This window comes from Abramis brama (genome assembly GCF_963993115.1).
Source record: "Abramis brama genome assembly, chromosome: 4".
NCBI classification, from domain to species: Eukaryota; Metazoa; Chordata; class Actinopteri; order Cypriniformes; family Leuciscidae; genus Abramis; species Abramis brama.
The window spans coordinates 17,123,794-17,146,973 of record NC_139966.1 but is presented as its reverse complement, the minus strand read 5'-3'; the positions used below and the strand labels follow the sequence as shown (position 1 = coordinate 17,146,973).

The 23,180-nt window shown below is 40.1% G+C and overlaps 1 protein-coding gene across 1 annotated transcript; it reads right to left on the bottom strand.

Moving 5' to 3' along the window:
* Positions 1 to 20,351: 20,351 nt before the first annotated feature.
* On the bottom strand, positions 20,352 to 21,545 carry LOC311082082 (general transcription factor II-I repeat domain-containing protein 2-like; the record flags this gene model as incomplete). Its single annotated transcript, XM_084112826.1, has 1 exon — positions 20,352 to 21,545. The coding sequence occupies one exon, from the start codon at positions 21,543 to 21,545 to the stop codon at positions 20,352 to 20,354; it is 1,194 nt and encodes a 397-aa protein (XP_083968952.1).
* Between the last annotated feature and the right edge of the window lie 1,635 nt (positions 21,546 to 23,180).

The window sequence follows — 23,180 nt, the reverse complement described above, 5'->3', positions numbered from 1 at the left end:
ATATATACCTCATAACATCAATAACTGGACAGCCCTACCTAGAACGGTTTTCCTCAGCGTTTGTAATGTCTGCACAAAGGAGACGTTGGGCAGCTGTGTGAAGATTCGCCTTTGGAGAAAACTGTTGATTTTATACTCGAAAAATTTAAGTATCATTATTAAAAAATAATTTTACCCCAGAATGAATTGCATTGCTATCCCACCCCAAAACATACAATAATAACAACTTGTGCTGACCAATTAATTATATTACTTTTTACTGAAAATTATATAATTCAATAAAACAAACAAAATGTAATGTATGTCATTTGAAATAGCTATGTATGAATACACTCTAGATGTGTATGTGAACATATCTACATTTTCATTCAAACAATAAATAAAGCATTAATTAAATAATTGTATTTTATTTACTGACAACAATGAGAAATATTACCGTAATAAATTAGTCAAAGAATGAATCAAAGTCACCATCACACAATAAACAAATGCATATACAAGTCAACACATGAAACAAAGCTTTATTCAAACTACAATCATGTATGTAGACTAGTTTCGCTGAACCCCACATCCTTCTGCCGTCTCAACACAGCGGTTCCCATTCTTCAGCTTTATTCTGATGAATCAGCTGACCGCCCGAGGTGAGCCGTTCCCTCGTGCCGGAGGTTGTTGCGTGATGTGTTGTGCTTCACAATCTGAGGCAATAAGGGCAGGTGGAGTGATGGAGGGTCTCGTAAGGGCTGGTGGGGAGTGATGGAGGGTCTCATAAGGGCAGGTGGAGTGATGGAGGGTCTCGTAAGGGCTGGTGGGGAGTGATGGAGGGTCTCATAAGGGCAGGTGGAGTGATGGAGGGTCTCGAAAGGGCAGGTGGGGTGATGGAGGACTCGTCCATGGCACTATCTCCAGGATTCATCTCTGGGCTCTTCATCCTCAGTGCTCACACCAGCCTGCTGACATTTCAGATCCTACAAAAATGCACAAACAACACAAAAGCAGTAATTTTAACCGCACAATGTCATTTGATTTCAGTATTATTTAGAAGACAAAAACGCTTTTTTTCCACAAATGCCGCCATCATCTTTCCTTGCAGGCCCTGCTCCACCACAAAAGATCTGCAGCAAATGCACAGAAATCAAGAATCAGAAAAGTGCTGTAATAGCTCTGTTTGAAATTACAATAATTAAAATAAACTACAACTTAAGATTTAAATATTTATTCATTTCTGTAATGTCACAAAGCCTTTGATGGCAGCATTCAGCTTCATGAGCCACTCTCCACCGGATAAACACACATCTGTTCATCTGACCCTATAACATCCAGACAAGATTCACATAACCTTTGTCATTTATGAACTCAACACTACATTTACATGTTAAGATTGTTTTAACTTTTTATCCAACATAAATGTTCCTCAATTTATCAACAGTAATGGACAAATAAAATAGATAACTTATGTTTAGTTACTTTATAGATTTGTTCTACATAATAGCACACATTCATCACTCAGATGCCTATTTCATATCTATTAGACGTAGTAATCTGCAATTCTTATAGAAGATTTTCTTGCCAGATATTAAATAGACATTTAGTAATTGTATTTAAGATGTATACGGTTTAAAATGTATGCAAATCCACTTTGGAGACGGATGTGTCCTTACTGGAGCTCCTCTGTTAGCTACATAATAAAATGTGATTTACAGCAAAATCACAAATATATAGCGTCTTTACATCTTCAACAATTCAACAGTTTACTGTACAGTAGTTCAACACATGCGATCATTTGATTTGTAATACTCACATTTGAGTCTCGTCCGTCATCCTTTCCGTCACGTTCGAGTATGACCTATCCTTCTTCTTCTTTTTTATGACGTATCCTCTCGCGTGACCTCCTGGGATAGAAGAGTATCCATCGGTTGAGCACTCAAAAATCTGGCTGGAAGCAGTAAGCCATCCGGGAACTTCTCGCCTACTCTTTTATGAATACTGATGTTTGGAACGTACTGCTTCCTTCACGTACTGTTTTCGCCTACTATATAGTAGGAAAGTAGGCATATTCGAACGCACTTAAGTCCGAATCTCGCGATAATTAGTACGTCATCCAGGTAATTCTCGCCTACTCTTTTGGATTCATACATACTTTTTCGCTCGCCTACTCTTTTTCCCATACTAAATAGTAGGGAAGTATGCGGTTTGGAACGCAGCCCCGGAACCGGAGTGGGATGTGTCGCACCCAAATCGTTCCCTCGGGAACTCGTGCCTCGTCGAGAGGGTTCCGCTCGCTGAGCGTTTTTGTCACCCGTGACATAAATGCATCTGGTTGTTGAAACCACATATGTAAATTGTACTTCTCCCAAAAATGCTAAAAAAAAAAAAAAAAAAGGTGCGAGAGTGTGTTATAGGCTATATGTCATGTTATAGCCAGATATGACGATGGTACTGCAACACGCATCACCGCAGATGAGCAGCTGAGCATCTATTCATTAAGCCAATGTGCAAACTATCGCAAATCAAAGTGAAAGTAAGTCGCAGACGCTTAACACACAATCATCATCATTAAAAGTAAAGAAATGAAATGATCTTACCAGGGCTGTTACTGCTCTCTCTTATTGCGGTCTTTGATTTTGAAATTTTAGCTGATGATCAATAAAATGCAGCTCATATCTGTTGCTTTCGGGGGAGGGATATTTACGACAGTGCAAGTATTCCACAGCGACTCTAGGGGTCGCTGTTTGACAAAAACACAATTTCTACACAGTGTGCCTTTAAAGTTAAAATGTATCAGATGTATGTTTGTCCATTTTGCTATGTATGACTATTGTCAGTGTAGCCCATTCAAAGTGAGGGGGCACGTGCCCCCTCAGATTTTTCCTCCCTGATAATTTTTTTGTCACAACTTTATTCCTATTATGCTCCATAATATACCAGAGCCTATAACGACTCAAATGTATTCTTCTGGATGTGTAATAAATCGGTCAGCATCAGCCCGCCCCTTTTTCCTAATAATGGTGTCTGTGTATCAAATCTGTAGCGCTCTAGAATCTTTGCTGTGTATGTTCAAGCAACTCACTCGTCTCGCACGTTGAGCTGGCAATGTTTTACAGATGGTCTTGAAGTGGTAAGTGGGCAAAGCAACAAATCGGCATTGAATTAGTTATCGGATGATATTAAAAGGTAGTGGGATTATTTGTGGTTGACCTGGAAATTTTAACTTGATCAAAAAGTTATGGATTTGATATTAGCTGCGAATTCAGAGCATTAACTTAAGTTGTGTCAGTGTAACGTTATCGATAGCTAGCCTAGTCTAACCGTAAACTAGTTGGCTAACGTTACTGCCATACAAAGACATAGTAACGTTATCTGATCGTTTTGAAACATCTGTTCTGTTTCGTCTTGTGTCAAAGTCTCCAGCTGGTTCAATTGTTTTCAGTTTCATAGAAACGAGGGTGTTAAATTTGTTGTAGGCTAACTGCAAAATCCAACCTAACGTTATCAAGGCATCGTTGATTACTTTTTTACATTTCTGTCAAATATTAACCATTTTCAAATAAACGGGGTAGTGTTAACCTTATTCAGCACTGAAATCTGTCAAACTTCTTTCAAAGTCCTTCATCACATATTAATATTAAAATAACTTAATTTCAGAGCACCACAAAGTCAGACCTCAGCACCTTTATGTACCTTTAATGTAAGATCGTTCTTAGGTCACATACCAATTTAAAATCATAACATAAAAAATGCAATGGTACGGTTTTTAAAATCATGTGTAGTAGGCCTAAGTGTACAGTAAGTGTGTGTGTAAACATGCTTTAATGAAGCAGACTTCAAAAGCTTTTGAATTTGAGCTTACAGTTCTTTCATCAACCTGTCTTTTACATAAACTTACAAAATAGATCCTTTAACTTAGTCCTCAGATAGAGGAGGGTTGCTGCTAGCTCCGTTAAGGTATTTCTGTCCCTCCCAAACTGCATTGAAATGGTATGTTTAGCAGCCAGAATTTAAACATTTTCAGGGGGAGAAACCCCCTGACCCCTCCTAACATGATCCATATCACCCGTCAGAAAACAATTGCAACGTCTCAGATTGTGCCCCCCCAGAATTTTGGCTTGCATGACGCCCCTGACTATTGTGCATCTAACACAATGCATAATCTGGTAAATCGGGTGTCCTAATGATAAATAAACACTTTTTCGCAAATTTCTGTGAAATCAGTCATTCTGGTCACAATTTCTATTTATTTTTAAATCATGAAATCTTGGTGGAACTGATACATATATGTATCAGTTCCACCAAGAACACCAAGAACATTGAACATTTCCCCAGCAAAGTTTGATTTGAAGCACTTGTGGTGTCACCACAAGTGCTTCAAATCAAACTTTGCTGGGGAAATGTTCATGAAGATATGAGGAAAAGGAAATGCCACACTGTCTCTTTATTATATTATTTATTTATGTAGGATGAAGAGATACAGATCAAGGATCAATAACAAGCTACACTTAAAAATATTTTTTTTAACATTCAAGACTCCGGTTTCACAGACAAGGCATTAGTTCTGGACTAAAATGGATGTTTGAGCTTTTTCAGCAGAAAGAAACCTGCACTGACAGATCGTAAAATATGTCAGTGCCATTGTTTTGTCTCAAGATGCTCACAGTAATGTTTTTTTCTAAGGTACATTTATAAATGTCCTAATTGAACTAAGGCCTAATCCTGTCTTAATCTAAGCCCTGTCTGAAACTTGGCCTAGATTTACTACTTTAACATAACACTTTTGAGTCCATTGTGATATTCATGGGTCCTGTCTGTCTCAGTGCTGAAACTCTTTATACAAAGTTACATTTATAGACAGTTCAGAAATCAAGCGTAGCATCATTTCTGGAAGGTCACGTTAGTCAAGCTCACATCAGTGACTCTCAGCTGATCCACGTCTACCTATAGGAATACGACGCCTATCACTGTATACATATGTGGTGATGTTATCAGCCATTATGGGGTTAATTCCCAAATATGGCGTTTCCGCGAGGATAAAAGGAGATGCGACGGACATCTGGGGGAGCGTTTATTCCGTTTCTGGGAAGTGACGTCACTTTCGGGGCGCCGGTTTCGGTTCAGGAGTGCGGCAGAGGAGATTAGCAGACACGAGAGGCAAACAGACATCACTACGAGCTTTTTTTTTATTAGCACGTTATTGAGTGCATTGAGCACCGCGAGTCATTTACCACAGTGATACAAGCGTGGAGGTGTTGCAGCAGGCTTGGCAGCCTTTGAAGGTTTGGCAGACTCTGAAGGCTGGCAGACGCTGTCGGCTCACGCTACTTACCGACTGTTTATCTACGTGTGACACTAAACGACCCTGAAGTGGATGGGATGGCGTTTCACGTATAAATTACCGTGCTCGCCCTCATTTCCGTCTCTTGCTCAAACTGTCTACTATTATTTTGAGAAGCTGTACTCTATTTCAACAGTGTGACTGTTTCCATCCGGTCGTGGACTGTATTCAAGCTGATCGAAGCACGCGTCGAACGTACAGCCTGCTAGGACACTTCTAAAATTGATCCTTAATGTGACAGTACTCCTCGACTGTTGAACTGAGGCTGGGGGAAGTAATTGCACACTGACAAATTCTCTATGTCACCCTTGTATTTATATAGTTTATATATGTGTGTTTAATTCGAATTCTGCATTCATTATTTTGTGATGACTTGATTTACTGTTTGTGACATTGTTGTTCATTTCTCTGTCAGGAAGTTTGTGGGGTGGTCTAGAATCTCCCGCTATCGTGCTGAGCACGGTCATTATAGAGAAACTGGCCTGGTTGGCCGTGCGTGTGATTTTTATATGCTTCTTTGACAACCTTGATGTGAGAGTGCATGTTTCGTGTATCGTTTTTTTTGTATTGAATATTCTTTGTCTTTTCCCTTCAGAATCTGGGGCCATCCGTGGTTCCTGAAGTCTTCTGGGTGTGGTGGTGGTTTGATTGACAGTCTGCAGTGTTCACAGTGAGTGTAGTGTTGTGAGAGAGCACGAGTGGTTGCAGTGTTGATCTGATAGCCAGGATAAATTCCCCAGGTTCTGAAGTGGTGTGTGCGTGTGTGTGTGTGTGTGTGTGTAATGTGTGACGTGTCTGGTTTTAAGATTCTTTATTAAAAAGTGTGTTTAGTAAATTATGCTTTTCCAATAAACTGTTTGTACTTTCACCATTGTCTGGTACCTGACTCAGCCATTGCGTATCTGTGTGCTTTACGTACTCAAACTATTTCTGGGTTCCCGGATTACATCTGGGTGGCGTAGTCGGAATTCACCTAAAGTCCTAAATTGCCACACATATATAAGCTCCTTCAGTATTATCAGCAGCTATCGCGTTTCTCAGGAGCTAATTACCCTCCTCCCTCCTCAGCTCCTCCTGTCGTCAGTCAGGATTTGGCATTCTGATTCCCCTTGAATCAGAATAAATTCTTGAATTATGTTGTACTTTAAAATCTTGAATTAAATATATTTGCACACTTTTATGTTGGTTCTGTTCTGTTTACCCCAAGGGGGGTTATTACTGCTCTCCCTGCTCTTATCTATGCTAGGCTTCATGGATGCGCAGGGAGTTCTCACCCAGAGCGGAAACATACCGCCAATCCAAACTGTATGCTAACTGTCAATCGTATTTGACGATAGTGGTCCTGACAGAACTTATGATTATAGTGTCTCATATAAAGTCATACAGTAATCTATTGCAAATTTCAAACACACACATTAGTCCTCATTAATACAGGTTCATATGTTAATGACTCTTCATGATTTTCATCTTAAATCATTCGCTGAAGGTTCAGAATTATTGGAATCACATTCTGCAAAGCTCCTGTTCTCTTAAGGGAAACAGTAGGAAACCACTGAAAGTGTTGTGGTTATTGTGGTCATCATATAACCTCCTGCCAGACCAGAGTCTCACATAGACAACATCTCCAACCTCCAGGATCAACACAACTCCATTCGAGGAGTTTAAACGATTCTGAGCCTGAAGAGCATTGGCTACAACCACATGCTCTCCATTCTTAATAATGGCTACAGATGCTGAAGTTGGGCCATGACCAAATACAGAGACTCTGAACATGTACGCTCCTTTCAGCGGGGCTGTGAAAATACCTAAATCAAATAACAAGAGATACAGAATCATGTTTCCTGTATGATTGCTTAATTATTGTATTAAGAATTATATTCTTAACTAGTGGCAAATATTGTATTAAGAAGTATATCATAAGTTATGGGAAAGTAGAAGAATCAGTACTTTCAATAATGTATAGATTGACTAGATTGTACATCTACTAGACTGAAATGTCTGAATTTATTGTGCGGTAAGATTGTTTTTTATTTGTTTTTCTTCATCATAGGTGCCACCTGTCAAAGATTTGCACTTCATCTCCCAGCACTCTCCTCTGTTCCCACCTGCACGTCATTCCCAATCACTCACACCTGCACCTCATCACTGCCTCTATAAATACAGACACCTCACCCCAGCTCATGGTCCGGTCTCGATTACACATAGCGGACTACTCTCTGTGTCTCCAGCGTTTCCATTCCCTGTGTTCATCTGCCTCACCACCCGTTATAATATCCATCATTCACTCCACTTACTGTTCAATAAACACTGTTAAATCACCCATCATCCTCCTCTAGGTCTGTTACGTAATGCAGACTCAAACCGAAGAGAAATACTGGAATATTTGAAATACAAATACTGCTATGTCTCGACCAAAACCACCTTTCTCTCGAGGCCGTTCCTTGACCTGGTGTGCCTTACCTCCTTCCCCGACTGTTCATTGAGTGTTTTTTTCCATGCAAGCCTCAATGCAGAGACGAAGGCATGCCTGCCCGGTGTGGGACCTCGAGAGAACTTCGAGGCTTTCGTGGAGTGGGTGTTATAACACCGTGAGTCCCAGTTCACCATCGGCCATCCCAGTGAAGGTGTACTTGACGCCATTCCAGAACCTCGTCCCAAGATGGCCGCCGCCACGCCAGAGTAGTGACTCCAGTCTCTGCCCTCGTCCGGAGTCCTATGGGGGTTTCAGTCTCCATCCTCATCCAGAGTCCAGTGGGAGCTCTAGTCTCTCTCCACGTCTAGAGTCCATTCCAGCGATGCCTGGAGCTCCCCAAGATATTATTTTTTGGGGGGGGCACATACCCGAACTTCCGGCTCCACCCTGGTCTCCTGAGCGTTCGGCTCCGCTCTGGGAACCTGAACTGCCGGCTTCGCCCTGGCCTCCTGAACCAGCACCGCCCTGAAGGCTTCCTGCTCCGAATAGACCACACCCTTGTCACCCTTTCGGCTACATGAACGTGTCACCACAGTTCTAAGGGGATTATAAACGTTTCTTCATTGGTTTGCTTTTAATTAGGCCTATTATATTCGTATTCTTTACTGTGGTAAAGTAGAACAAGCTGTAGGACAGATATCCTACATTTGTACTTGTACGTCCAATTCTTTTTAACACAGTTTGTGCTTTTTTTTTTTGAACATTATGTTTATTGGGTTTTTCCAAGTTAAACACAAAGTACAACAAAGTACAGAATAATCAAAGCAAATCTTTCATCCCCGCACATACTGCCCTAAACATGCCCCAAACCTCAACCCATAGTGCCACAAATAAACCATGAATAAAATTAAACAAGAAAATATAAAAAGTTAGGTTCTAAGCATTCTGTCCTGTTATACCCAAGTAAGAAATTAAGCTACCCCAGTATTTGACAAACAAATCTTGACGCTTTTTCAAACGAAATGCAATTTTTTCCAAAGGCATGTAAGATGACATTTCTTTAATCCACATGGAAGTAGAAGGTGGATTAGAATCCTTCCATCTCAAAGTTATACATTTTATGGCTGCTAGTAGAGCTAGTCTGACAAATCTCAGATTAATTCTTTGTTGATCAAGTAGTGTAGTATCCCCTAAGAGGGTAAGTCTAGGTTCTCTAGGCACATTAGTACCTACAACTATAGCAATAATCTCTAAGACCCCTTTCCAATATTCTTCCAAGTCAGGGCAAGACCACAGCATATGTAGAAGAGTCCCTCTATCTGCTTTACATCTAGGACAGATCTCTGAGTAGGAGCTTTTAAAAGAGTGCAATCTAACTGGAGTATAGTAAACTCTATGTATCACATTAAATTGGATGAGTTTATGACGACTATTGATAGAAAAAGTCTGAGCTTTCTCACATATTGCTTTCCATTCGTCATCTGTGAATCAGTTTGTGCTTGTTATTAGACATGGTAAGGCGCGTCAAGTGTATTTGTAAAGCGTGTTTCACACGCTCGGGTGATTTTAGTTTCACTTTCTCTGGCAGCGCAATATCAAACATAGCCTAAATGTCTTGCCCTTGTGGAGGATAAAATTCGCTCTTCAGACCATTTACATCAAGTAGAAAACATGAAGATATCAGAAAAGAGATCGATGGTCTCTTTCCTGCTCGTGTCCCACATCCCTCTCAAAGCACAGAGCGGTAGGCTATACAGGGCTCTCAAGTTTTGAAGACAGGCAAGAGTGACATCCCCCCCACAACCCCCCGTCAGGGAGTCAAAGGGGGGGCGGATTGGACGGGTCGTGGGAATGGGGGCATTTCATTAATATTATTAGTGTTTTTGTTGTTGTTATTAATAATTGCTCAAACACCAAATACAAAGTATTTATTCAATTTCCGCATGTGTGTGTGTGAGTGAGAGAGTGAGTGAGTGAGTGAGAGAGATTGAGAGATTATGACTGGTGTTGTTTATTGTAAGTGTTTGTTGCCTTTTTATGGACTTGTTGCCTTCCACCTGCAGTGTTTCTTCCTCTAATGGGCCTACCCTTTTTACCACCTTCTCTGGGCCAGCATCCTCTAACCTGGCCTTTTAGGGCACTTTCCTCTCAGGGCGAATGAGAGGATGCTTAATTGCTTTTTACCTGACATCTTTGAAAGACCGATGCAATGAATAATGCATCCATGGCCAGGATATAATTATAAAATATGACATGATTTTAAAAGTGACCTATAACATCAACTATGCAATACACTTAATTTATTTAGTGCTAATAAAATTATTAAGCCTATTTGGAGAGAGATGTTTATAATGTGACAATATGTCAGTCATCGTGTGATAACGAAAATATGACTAGGCTTAGACTACTTGTTCTGAGCAGATGTTGTCAGTGAACAGGCTGTAAAACTGTTGGCTAAGTTACAGACACTCGTGAAAAACTGATGCTAATTATCTGGGAAACATTCTCTAACAGCAGTCAAGTTGTCACTATTTGTGTCAAACAAGTTGTGAATTTGTTGTAACATTAAAACAGAGATCATGACTGACTTTGTGCTCAAAGTGATGCTCGGAGCTCGGAGTGGTGTCCTCTGTAGGTGAACGAAACTTTCGGGAGACTTTGTAACAGAATCATGTGAACAATTCCAGGATATGCTTTCTTTTTTTTTCATTGGTTGTTGCATAAATCTTGCCCAGATACAATAGTGCTATTTTCTGATTGGCTATTGTGTAGCCCCTTTCTTTTTTTTGATTGGCTGATAAGTGGCAGGCTCGAGCGGCGCGGCCAGATAAATTTTGGACGCTGCGGCATATTAAATATATTATAAATAGTTTTTCCGCGTGAGAAATACAATGTGTGGCGGGAGTGCGTGACAGAAGACCGAAATGAGTGACTGTCACGCTCAATGCGTGACACTTGAGAGCCCTGGCTATATCACGTGTCTGTGTGTGGAAATATAAAACAAAAGGTTTTTTTTTTTTTTAGGTTTTTTTCAATAGATTTAACTTTATTATATAATTATGTTACCATTATTTATTGATATTTATTTCAATGCTTTACATGCATAAAAATGTTGTTTCTTTGACGGAATTGCTCAAATAAACACTTAAACCATTACCACCGCGGTAAATATAATAAGATAACCTTGTTTGAAATACTATATTGACTGGGTTAAATAGAATTGCATTACTAAAAAGAGACTAAAATACAATTTTCATTGACTAAAACTAGACTAAATGTCATCAGTTTTCGTCGACTAAAACTAGACGAAAATAGTCATGGATAATTCTTACTAAAATAAGACTAAAATGCTCAGACTTTGTCGACTGCAACTTGACTGGACTAAAAAGAGTATGAACGTGACTAAAACCAGGCCCGGGGTGGGTAATTGGGAGAATAAGGAGAATTCCCGGTGGGCCGCTTCACTTTTGGGCCGGTTTTTTTTCACATTTCAATGTCACGTTAGTTACATTACACGTTCCGCATTCTGACACAGCAGTGCGCAGTCTCTGCATGGGTTGTACCATGTGAGGGAGTTCTCCCCTCCCCTCCTATATAGTTGGTTGGGTCCATAGCCCGTCTTTTCCAAAACGTTTTCTCAGGTAGGCTACCGCGGCACCACCGGCGCCTACCGATAGCTGGGCCGGCCCTAACGTAACGGTACGCGTCAGGGAGGATGGATGGGAGGAAGAGGCCAGGAGGTATGGAAGCTTGTTTCCGCCACAGAATAAAACATTTTAAAAGATAATTGCGACTTTTTATCTCACAATTGCGAGTTTACATTTCGCAATTCTGACTTTATTTCTCAGAATTGCGAGATACAAAGTCAGAATTGCGTGAAATAAAGTCGCAATTGCGTGATATAAAGTCAGAATTGCGAGATATAGAGTCAGAATTGCGTGATATGAAGTCGCAATTGTGTGTTATAAAGTCAGAATTGCAAGATATAAAGTCAGAACTGTGTGAAATAAAGTCACAATTGCTTCTTATTAAGTCAGAATTGCGAGATATAGAGTCAGAATTGCGTGAAATAAAGTCGCAATTGCGTGTTATAAAGTCAGACTTGCGAGATATAGAGTCAGAATTGCGTGATATGAAGTCGCAATTGCGTGTTATAAAGTCAGAATTGCAAGATATAAAGTCAGAACTGTGTGAAATAAAGTCACAATTGCTTCTTATAAAGTCAGAATTGCGTGAAATAAAGTCGCAATTGCGTGTTATAAAGTCAGACTTGCGAGATATAGAGTCAGAATTGTGTGAAATAAAGTCACAATTGCTTCTTATAAAGTCAGAATTGCGAGATATAGAGTCAGAATTGCCTGAAATAAAGTCGCAATTGCGTGTTATAAAGTCAGAATTGCAAGATATAAAGTCAGAACTGCGTGAAAGTTGCAATTGCTTCTTATAAAGTCAGACTTGCGAGATATAGAGTCAGAATTGCGTGATATGAAGTCGCAATTGTGTGTTATAAAGTCAGAATTGCAAGATATAAAGTCAGAACTGTGTGAAATAAAGTCACAATTGCTTCTTATTAAGTCAGAATTGCGAGATATAGAGTCAGAATTGCGTGAAATAAAGTCGCAATTGCGTGTTATAAAGTCAGACTTGCGAGATATAGAGTCAGAATTGCGTGATATGAAGTCGCAATTGCGTGTTATAAAGTCAGAATTGCAAGATATAAAGTCAGAACTGTGTGAAATAAAGTCACAATTGCTTCTTATAAAGTCAGAATTGCGTGAAATAAAGTCGCAATTGCGTGTTATAAAGTCAGACTTGCGAGATATAGAGTCAGAATTGTGTGAAATAAAGTCACAATTGCTTCTTATAAAGTCAGAATTGCGAGATATAGAGTCAGAATTGCCTGAAATAAAGTCGCAATTGCGTGTTATAAAGTCAGAATTGCAAGATATAAAGTCAGAACTGCGTGAAAGTTGCAATTGCTTCTTATAAAGTCAGAATTGCGAGATATAGAGTCAGAATTGTGTGAAATAAAGTCGCAATTGCTTCTTATGAAGTCTAAGTAAAGTGAATTATTATTTAACCTTTACATTATTTGGTATTAATACAAACTACATAATAGTAAGAGCTGAACTGTTGCTTCATTTATCCAATTTGGAAAAAGTGCTAATTTGGAATTCCACCATGGAAAAAGTGGGCCGGTCTTGGGCCTGAAACTCCCAGGCTGAAAAGTGGCCCCACTCCGGCCCTGACTAAAACTAATAAAAACTAAACTGACAGCTTGACACAAAGACTAGACTAAAACTAAAATGAAAACAGGCTGCCAAAAACAACACTAATCATCCTCATCACTGCCTCTATAAATACAGACACCTCACCCCAGCTCATGGTCCGGTCTCGATTACACAGCAGACTATTCTCCCTGTCTCCATTCCCTCCTTTATTCATCTGCCTCATCACCCATCATAATATCCACCATTCACTCCACTTATTGTTCAATAAACGCCCTGTTAATCACCCATCATCCTCCTCTGAGTCTACATTATGTAACACCGCCAGGGTGTGTAAACCACCATAAAGTATATAGTGGTAATATGAAAGTGTTTTTTTGAAATGTAAAAATGACATTCAGGCTGTTAAACAGGCCTGCAGTAAAATCTTCAGATCAGACCCTGAACACACACTGATTCAAGTCACACAATGAATGACTGTGCAAATAAATAGTTCATTATTTCTGAATCTGGATTTATTCAGATTGGGAACCACAGAAACTGGAAATAAATGATATTTCGCCTGTAATTATGGTCATGTTAACTAAACAATCGTTCTCATAATCTTACTGACAGAAAAAAGACGTGTTTAATAATTTCAAACAGACTTTGGACTGAACAACACTGAATTAAAGTATTTTGAGTAAGTGATCATGGGGTCCTTAATCTTCACCGAAATTAAAATAAACCACAATTTGAAGGATTGCATTTTGAAGGATTATATCATATATGAACTGATAATGTATTGAGGATAAAAATTACAGTGATACATGTCCAATAAACTGATGTTCAGCTTTCCAAAAGCAATATTCCAACACACAGGAATACATACTGACCATCCATCCATCCATGATATGGATAAGCCATCCATCGAAGATATGGATAAGCCAGAGGCTAGAAAAGAGCACCAAGAATGACCACCAGCACCATAGATAACGAAGGACACACATACACTGTAATACAATAAAAATATAGTTACGGCCCTTCAGGCAACAATAGCGAGCGTTGAGGAAGATTTGAAGGTAGCTACACAGTCTTCAGGACAGCGCCAGACACTGGGACGACCACGTGGGTCTAGCAGAGGCTAGAAGAGAGCAACCAAAATGACGACCGGCACCACAGATAACAGAGGATACACACACTCACACTGTTGTGATAAAATATAGTTACAGCCCTTTAGACAACAATAGCGAGCATTGAAGAAAGTCAGCTGCAGTACACTGGTATTCAGACAAACCAGCCTGGGAACCTGGACTTCCTTTGCAGAGGAGTGGAGTGGAGTGGAGTGCATTGAACACGATGGCAGCAAGACAACAGCAGTAGGACGAGGGATGGTTTTTCCAACCTGGTCTTCTCACAAAAAATGACTTTTATATCCTTCAACCAGGGCATGGCCAGTCGTTTGACCATTAGTCGTTAATTGCGATCATGAGCAGCAAGACAGAGGCAATAATCTATTCTCATCTACTCAATCAATGACAGGAAGTATCGTACAAATATGGGCAGAGAGGTGGAACATAATAACGAGTTCTAAAAAAACAATTAAGTCAAGCTGGCAGGGGAGAAGACACAGTCCAAATATGGGCATGGAAATAAAACAGGAAGTGGGTTGCCAGGTTTGTCCATGAACGAATGTCTAAAAAGAGTCAAGTAGGGCAGAATAAATAATGGCAACAACAAAACCCACTACAAATTTAATGTACACAGTGAATCACCACTACAAATTCAGAGTGCAAACATGTTCACACACACAGTAAACACCATCACACCTAATACACAGTTCACAATAAGGCACTAATGTCTCTGCTAATTAGAAAAAAGACTGGGTCAACCTGTGACACATATACACGATTTCTTCCTAGTTGCTCAGTATTGACAAGAGTGGAAATTTCTTTACACACTGTGCTGCAAGTTTTTTTGGTCTTCCACAAAATCATGCATTTGAAAGAAAATATCTCCCTTTGCGCTTTTGAGCGTTGTGATTGCAGATGTTGTTTATGCTCAAACAGAAACATTACACACTATCTAAAGTTAGAAAAGTGAAATCATAATCAACCACCCCTTTAAGCATTTATAAGAACCATTTAATGGGAATCTCTCACTGTTGGAATACACTTTTTAAACCTTATATTAACATAGCTAGCCTACTCTACATAATTAACATTTTCTGTTCTCCCTGCAGATTCTGTCAAACGAATCACCTGTGGTTTACAAAACCCAAAAGCACTTTTTAGAGCCAACCTCTATCTATCTCTTCATCATTTTCTATCTCGTGCAATCTCTCTGTATATACAGCATCTGTCTCTTTGTATCTGTTGTACCTGTGTGTCTGGCTGTGTGTTCGTCTGTCTGTCTGTGTTGACATAACCTTGACTCGCAGGATCCCCACTACCAAGAGCGGAGACTCATGGCTCTTGAACTGAAACATGACCCTGTTCAAGCTGAAGCCAGAGAATATATACCACAGTGATTTCATACTTGAACATATGGATGGGGGACAAATTAAAGTAAAAACGTGATGAATGTGGCGTGTGTAAATGAGGCAGCAGAAAACCTCAGAGCACTGGAAAGAAGCAAAACCATACCACCTAAAATGCCTTATTGCAAAAGACTTTGCCACGAGCCTGCTGTTATTAGGTTGGTTTTCATTAATATTCAACTTTAATTACCAAAGGTAGGCTTGCTGAGAATTAATGCTCAGTGCTCTGCTTTATAGGCTAAGATGCATGTCTTTTGTGATGGGAGAAAACTTAAATACCCAGATGAAAACCACATTAATGAGAAAAGTAAATACTGTGAGGCGACAGTGGCAAACACTGAGCCACTATGCAATCCTATACAATAAAATCCAACCTAGTATCTAACTAAATTTGGAATAGCTTCAATTGAGTGTATTGTACTTTATACTTTAAGTTGTTCACCTGAAATAATGTGTTATAATAGAATATTTTTTTATATTCTTTAGAATGAGTGTCTTCCTGAGGAGTGATTCTGTGGGAACTGTGATGTATTGCGTCACAAAAAACAGCCACTCCACAACAGGGAATGCGTGATTCATGTTTTTTGAAGCCATTCCTCCAACCTCATGCATCATTTAAAGGGAAAGAAGGTGGATATTGCACTCATGAGCAAGGTACGTTCTCACGAAAGCCCTAATTTTGCTGTTCATGTGTGTCTGCAGCCAGTTACAGATCATCTAAATTAGTGGTTTTCTTTCATTTTGCTCATTGTGAAGGTGCCAGACTGCTCCTGTGAAGGCACAAACTTCACTGTGTTACCAGACAAACCAGTTGTTTTAATTACCATCAATGGAAAACAATTCACTATTTAGATTTCTATTGTAGATTTGATGTTTTTCACTCTAGTGTGCTGTGACATTGTGCTTACAATTGCAGTAGTGTAAAAACCTATGGTATAGCACATGGTATTGTCATATAACTGAAACAAAGACAGACATCTTTTTTTTTTTTTGTCCTCCGCAAAAAAAAGAAGAAAATAGTTCGCCGTTGCAAAGCAGTGCATCCTTCCAGCATGAAGTCCAATCAACAGCTGTATGGAATTTGGCGAATTAGACAAAATGTATACAATGTTGGTGTGATGCTACTCAAGAAGATGGGTATGAGTGCTATACTGGAATTATAGGGCTGATTATTTCTGCTGGAAAATGGTCAAATGGCTGTATTAATCAGTCACACTGGGAAAAACATTTTGAGTTCTATAGAGTGCCAAAAGTTATAACAAATTAAGGAGAAGAGTGCAAATAACTGAGGAAAGGCGGCGTTAGTGGTTGAGAGAGGCACAGCATCGGCTCATCAACCACATGTGTATTGTGAAAGCTAAGGTAGGTGATCCACTGCTCTATAGCCTGTTGTACCAGCTACCTCTTCAGTTAGTTTATTAAAGAAATAAATGAATGAGAGGCTAATTTGTTCTGAGTATCTCGAATATGGCCGTGCATCCGGGTAACTGACCAAACCGTGACGTAGGTGCAAACGCTCTATAGGAACTCCAGACAAGCCTTCGCAAAGCTGCTGGAGCATTAAGTGTGGAGGAAGAGTAAGTGTAATTGTTATTACCATATTAAAAAAAATCTTTCCATAAGCAGACAATATCACAATTACTATTTCATTCTATATATCTTCCAGTCTGGACATTTCAATGGTGATGCACTGCAGCTCAGCTTATAGTTTCCATATGCTTTATTTGATGAAGCCCAGCTCAGCTGTGAAGCTCTTTTCACCTGAAAGCCGGAAATGTTGGCTCAGCAGAAGGAAACAGAAAGCTATATCACTTTCACTGAAACAGAAGATGGTCTTTGTTCTAGTTTTTTTTTTACTGATTTATTTTCTTACTTTATAGGGGAGATAAGAGGGGCTTTTGTGGATGAAGACCGTGCGTGTCTAGATTTGTCGACACCACACAGAAAGCAGTGAGAAATGCAAGTTTTAATCATAACTTGACAAAATGGTTGTTACAAAAATAACCATATATGTCCGACCTTGATTTCCTTCCCACTTCAACTACTTCAGCCAATCCCAAAATCAAATTGAGAGAATAAATGCCATATATTGTATGACACCATTGCTTTTATTTGATTTGCTGTGTTTAAGTGTGTCGTAGACACAGGGAAGAGGCACATGTGGGAACTCCCAGTGGACAGCAGCAGGGAGACTTCAAGGAGGACTTCTAAATCGGATGAATAGAGGTCGCTGTGTGTCGCCACAGATTCCTTCTGAAAGCCCTTAATATGTACAGGAGGAGATATTTGCCTTCCCTCTGTATCTTCAGAAGGAGCTCATGCAAGGCAAGGCATGGATGTGGCTGGCAAATATTGTCCATAATTGGAGAAATCTGCTAGTGTCCTTCCTGCTCTTCAGGAGACGACCACAATGAAACCTTTCCTCAGTGTGATGTATGCTCAAGCCCATGCTACTTGTAGCCTTTTTGCATAACCATTTCCTGTACAGATTGTAAAGCCTTTTGAGGCAAATTTTTATTTGTGAGATTGGGCTATATAAATAAAATAAAACTTCTTCTGAGAGATCGACAACACAAGTGTATAACCTGCATCTGATATAGCATTCATTCTTCAGGTCGATATCCATAATATTATATCCATTATAAAATCATTTTGAATGTGGAAGGAATGAAGGAAAGAGATATCTTTTTCTTTATCCTTTTAGTCTAGGGGATTTCTTATATATTCAAGCTTATAAAAACTTCCTTGTTCTGACTCAAAGACAGTCTTTGCCGCCATGGAAACAATAACTTTATAAAAGACAATAGAAAATAAACACAAGCAAACAATTCAGTCAAATGAACAAAAGCAGCACTCTAGAACAGAATATAAGTTAAATATAAACTAAATCAATTTGCTCTGGAACAAGTAATAGATTAATTTCCCATTTGATATACCCCAAATGAATTATATCTCATGTTTAACCAGTACCTACATAAGAGCCAGTGGTAAATTCCCGAAGGACTGGCCGAGATGAAGCTGTTCTCCGCAGTACATAAGCGCTGAACGTCCGCTGACGTCCTGGAGCTCACATCTGTGAAAACGTCTAAACAGATTGTAAAATAGGCATTATGTTTATGTATATACGAGTCACTCATTTGAGGTCTAAATAACTACATTCTCGCCTAAAAAACTCTACTACATTTCATGTCACATCAACAGTAGTGTTTTTTTTTTAAATATGGTGGATTTGCTCGACCGCCATGACAGTCGCCGCAAGTGGAGTGATACAAACGATGAAACTGGCAGAATATCACACAGCTGAAAAAGGCTCTCAGCCAATCAGATTCGAGAACCAGAATGAAGTGTTGTGTAAATGTATTTATCATATTGTAATTTTCTTTGTTCTAATTTTATTACTGACTGTTTACGTGATTATTTATTAATTGAGAACTTTCTACTTATAGGTAAGTATTTGTTTTGCTGTGGTTTGCTTAGCCTATAAATTCATATTGCCCATCCTAAGTGATCATGTTATTAAAGCTAGATAGACTGATAGTACTAGATAGTACTGATGGGGAGTCGATTCCTCGACTCTGAATAGCCTAATCCTAAGGAAATTAGGCCCATCCTTCTGGAAATTGCCACCACAAAATCAGTCACTTTAATTGCAAAAAAAATCTCTCACACACACACACACACAAAGAATCACAAAATCCAGGTGGGATGATAACTGATAAACATGATCTCATGAGTGCTTTAAAGCAAGCATTGTTGGGGAAATTGTTCATAAAAAGGTGAGGAAAAGGAAATGCCACAATGTCTCTTTATTCTGTTATTTATGTAGGATGAAGAGATGGAGATCAAGGATCAATAACATGATACACTTATAAAGGTATTATTTTACATTCTAGATTTATTATTTTAACATACTTTTGAGTCACATGTGATTTATACAAAGCAACATCTATAGACAGCTCAGAACTCATGATTATAGTGTCTCATAATGACTTTTATACAGTAATTTATTTCAAATTTTTAATGCACATTATTCCTCTTTAACACAGGTTCATGTTACTGACTCTTCATGATTTTCATCTTAAATCATACGCTGAAGGTTCAGAATTATTGGAATCACATTCTGCAAAGCTCCTGTTATCTTAAAGGGGGGGTGAAACAATCAGTTTCAGTCAATCTCATGTTAATCTTGAGTACCTATAGAGTAGTATTGAATCCTTCATATCTCCAAAAAGTCTTTAGTTGTATTATATTTATAAAAGAAAGATAGGTTGTACCGAGTCTTTCCGGAAAAACCCGAGTGGCTGGAGGCGTGCCGTGTGGGCGGAGCTAAAGAATCACGAGCGCTATTCACTGTTTACTTGCTGTGCTTACGCGCCGATAGCTAACAACACACAGACATTTGAAGCAGTTTTACTCACCGCCTGCGGTTCCAACGCACGACCGTGAACCTTTATCGTTGGGACTGCTCCATTCTTAAGCATTAGATTAGACCAGTGATCCTCACTATTTTTTTCACAAGAGCCACATTGGCAGCGCAAAATCAAAAGGCGAGCCACTTTTACGACAACATACTAAGTCAACTTTGCAAATGTGCATTTCTACATATAAATTGGACATCCCACAAAAAAGAAATAACACGGCCAATACATTTTCGTTTAAGACCAGATTTATTTTAATAGTGGGATGAGCGGAAGCTGGCATGCATGTCCTTGACTTTCTTCATGTTGTATTTGTAGTTTGTTGTTGCAATCACAGTGAAGCATTCAAGATGAGCATGGGTCAGTCGGTTTCTCTGTTTCCTCTTGATAGTGTTTATGGTCGAAAATGTTGACTCACAAGTGTATGTGCTCATGAAGAAAGACACTTTCACTTCTGTGCAAGTGGTTTCAAAGTGGGAAAGTCTGCTTCAGAAACCAAACTCCAGAAGTGGCCAACACCTGCTCTGAGTTCAACTTGGAGAATGTTATTTGTTTGCAGCTCAATTATTTCACTCTCCAGAGCAGCACGATTAGCAGGGCAGAGCTGTGTGATGGTTGGCGTGAGGGAGGACACATCGACATGGAAGGGGTTTTCAATAAAATTGAAAATCTCCTTATGTTCAGTCACATCACTGAATCTGGATTCAAACTCACCCTTCAGCTCCTCCAAAACTTCAACAAATCTGCTGTGGCTGAAGTGCTGCTGCAGAGATGGGTCACTTGTGGTTGTTGCTCTGAGTTTAGGGAAGTGGATGAGTTGTCTGTCAGGTATCCACAGAGCAGTTATTTTGTTTTGGAATGCTCTGACTGCCCTCAGCATGTCACTTGAAAGCTTGTCTCTCCCTTGGAGCTGCAAGTTGAGAGTGTTCAGGTGACAGGTAATGTCAGTAAGGAGGGCCAGCTGTATGATCCAGTTTGGGTCTTTCAGCTCTGGCTGGTGTTTCCCCTTGGTGTCCAAGAAACTGTTGATTTCAGGAAGGAGGCTCAGGAACCGCTCCAGCACCCTTCCACGGGACAACCATCTTACTTCACTGTGCAACACTAAATCGCTGTACTCTGTGTCATAGTCCTGGATTAACTCTCTGAACTGTCTGTGGTTTAGTGCTCTTGAAACAATGTAATTGACCACATGCACAACCCTTTGCATCACATTTTGGAATTCACTGTTTCTGAGCTTTGATACCAGTGCCTCCTGATGGATGATGCAGTGGAAGCTGATGAAATTGGGGATTTCATCTCTTTTTTTCATGAGGCCAACAAGACCCTTCTCTTTGCCTCGCATGCTTGGAGCACCATCAGTACACACACTTGCAAGTTTGGACCAGCTGAGATGATTTTCCTCAAAAAATACTAAAAGTGCATTCAGAATATCCTCACCTCTTGTTTGGCCATGGAGTGGTAGTAAGCACAACATTTCCTCTTGAAAAGAGTTTTCTTTTGGGAACCTCACCCAAGTGCACAGCTGAGCAACGTCAGTGACGTCTGTGCTTTCGTCCACTGCGATGCTGAAACAAGGTGCAGCGCGCAGATCAGCCAACAGCTGGTCACGTATGTCCTTTCCGATGTCTTCCATTCGCCTCATTATTGTTGAATCAGACAGCTGTAACCCTTTTATTTGTTTAATGATGGCGTCCTTGTTGTCAAAGTCGGCGAATAGTATTTCTGCTGAAGCCAAAAAACAGTCTTTCACTATTTCTGAGTCTGAGAAGGGTTTTTTTAGCCTGCGCCAAAATCCACGCTATTTCATAAGACGCCTCTGTTAAACGCTCTGCAGTGGAGGTTGTCCGGTGGATAAGATTTTGCTGCTCACAAAGTGAAGCAGTGAGCTGTGCTATTTTCTTCTTTCTTAGTTCACTGCCAGACGGGTAACTTTCATTGAATTGTGGATGCGCCGTTTTGAAATGGCGCTCCAAGTTGCTTCGTTTGAAACCGACATGGGTTTGTTTGCATATTAAGCACAGAGGGTTCATGCCATGCAGAACAAATAAGAATTCATCTGTCCACTTGTCTTGAAATTTTCTGTGCTCATCTTGTATGTTTCGTATTTTTCGTTTCTTGCTGGGTAACGTTACACCTGTCGTTTGTCTGCTCGTCCCCTCTCCGGTATCTTTGTGCTGATTTTTGTTTGCTGCTTCCTCAGACTCATTTTCCTCATCCACTCCACTATTCGTTACAACACTGTGTGTCTGTCCGTCTGGTTTTTGAGCTTGTTTCTGTCCCTTTTTTATTATAAACCGGTCCATTTTGTGTTTTACGCTAGCTAGCAGAGCTTTCGTCGCCTGCCTGCAAACGTGCGCTGCGGTCAAGTTTTGTAAACAATGTCACATGCACACATTTGAAAAAAAAAAATTGGCGTGACAGTTTAGAAGTGGCCACTTTATTCGCGCTTTCCGTGATTCAGCTGCGTGAAATGTATTACAACTTACCGCCACGAGATGGCAGTTTAAGTCCGCTGTAGCATTGCCGGTAAACAATGGAGCGGATTGCATTCAAAGGCAAGCGGCTCGCGAGCCGCGCAATGAGTAACTGTGGATTAGACGATCTGCAAATCCGGGGTCGAACTGGGCCTTGTTTATAAAACAATCATCGTCGAAATGCAGGGAACTCCGTTGATGCTCTTGAAAAACAAACTCCATCCACTGGTCCCTTAACGCTGGGTTCTTCGGGAATCTGTGCAGGGTTGTCTTGCCCTGGCAACCAAAAACACACTTCTTTCTTTGACATCGCGAGCACAGCGCTTTGATGGGTGTACTGCTTTCGCTCTCTCGCTCGTCGCTCTGGTCTACGGGTGCGCGCGCGCCCTTCCGGGAGAAGTGCCCTTAGGACCCATATAAGGAAATTCCGCCCCAGCTGACGTCACACAGGCCAATACTCGAAAAAAACGTTCCGAAACTTGTGACAAACCGGAAGGAGTATTTTTTGCACAGAAATACTCCATCAAACGTACAACTTAATTTTTGAAACTTTGTCCATGTTTAGCATGGGAAACCAACTCTTTAACAGTGTAAAAAACTCAGTATGCATGAAATAGCATTTCACCCCCCCTTTAATGGAAACAGTAGGAAACCACTGAAAGTGTTGGGGCTATAGTTGTAATCATATATCCTGCTGCCAGACCCAAGTCTCACAGACAACATCTCCAACCTCCAGGATCAACACAACTCCATTGGAGGAGTTTAAGTCACGCTGAGGCTGATTATTATGTGCATTAACCAGA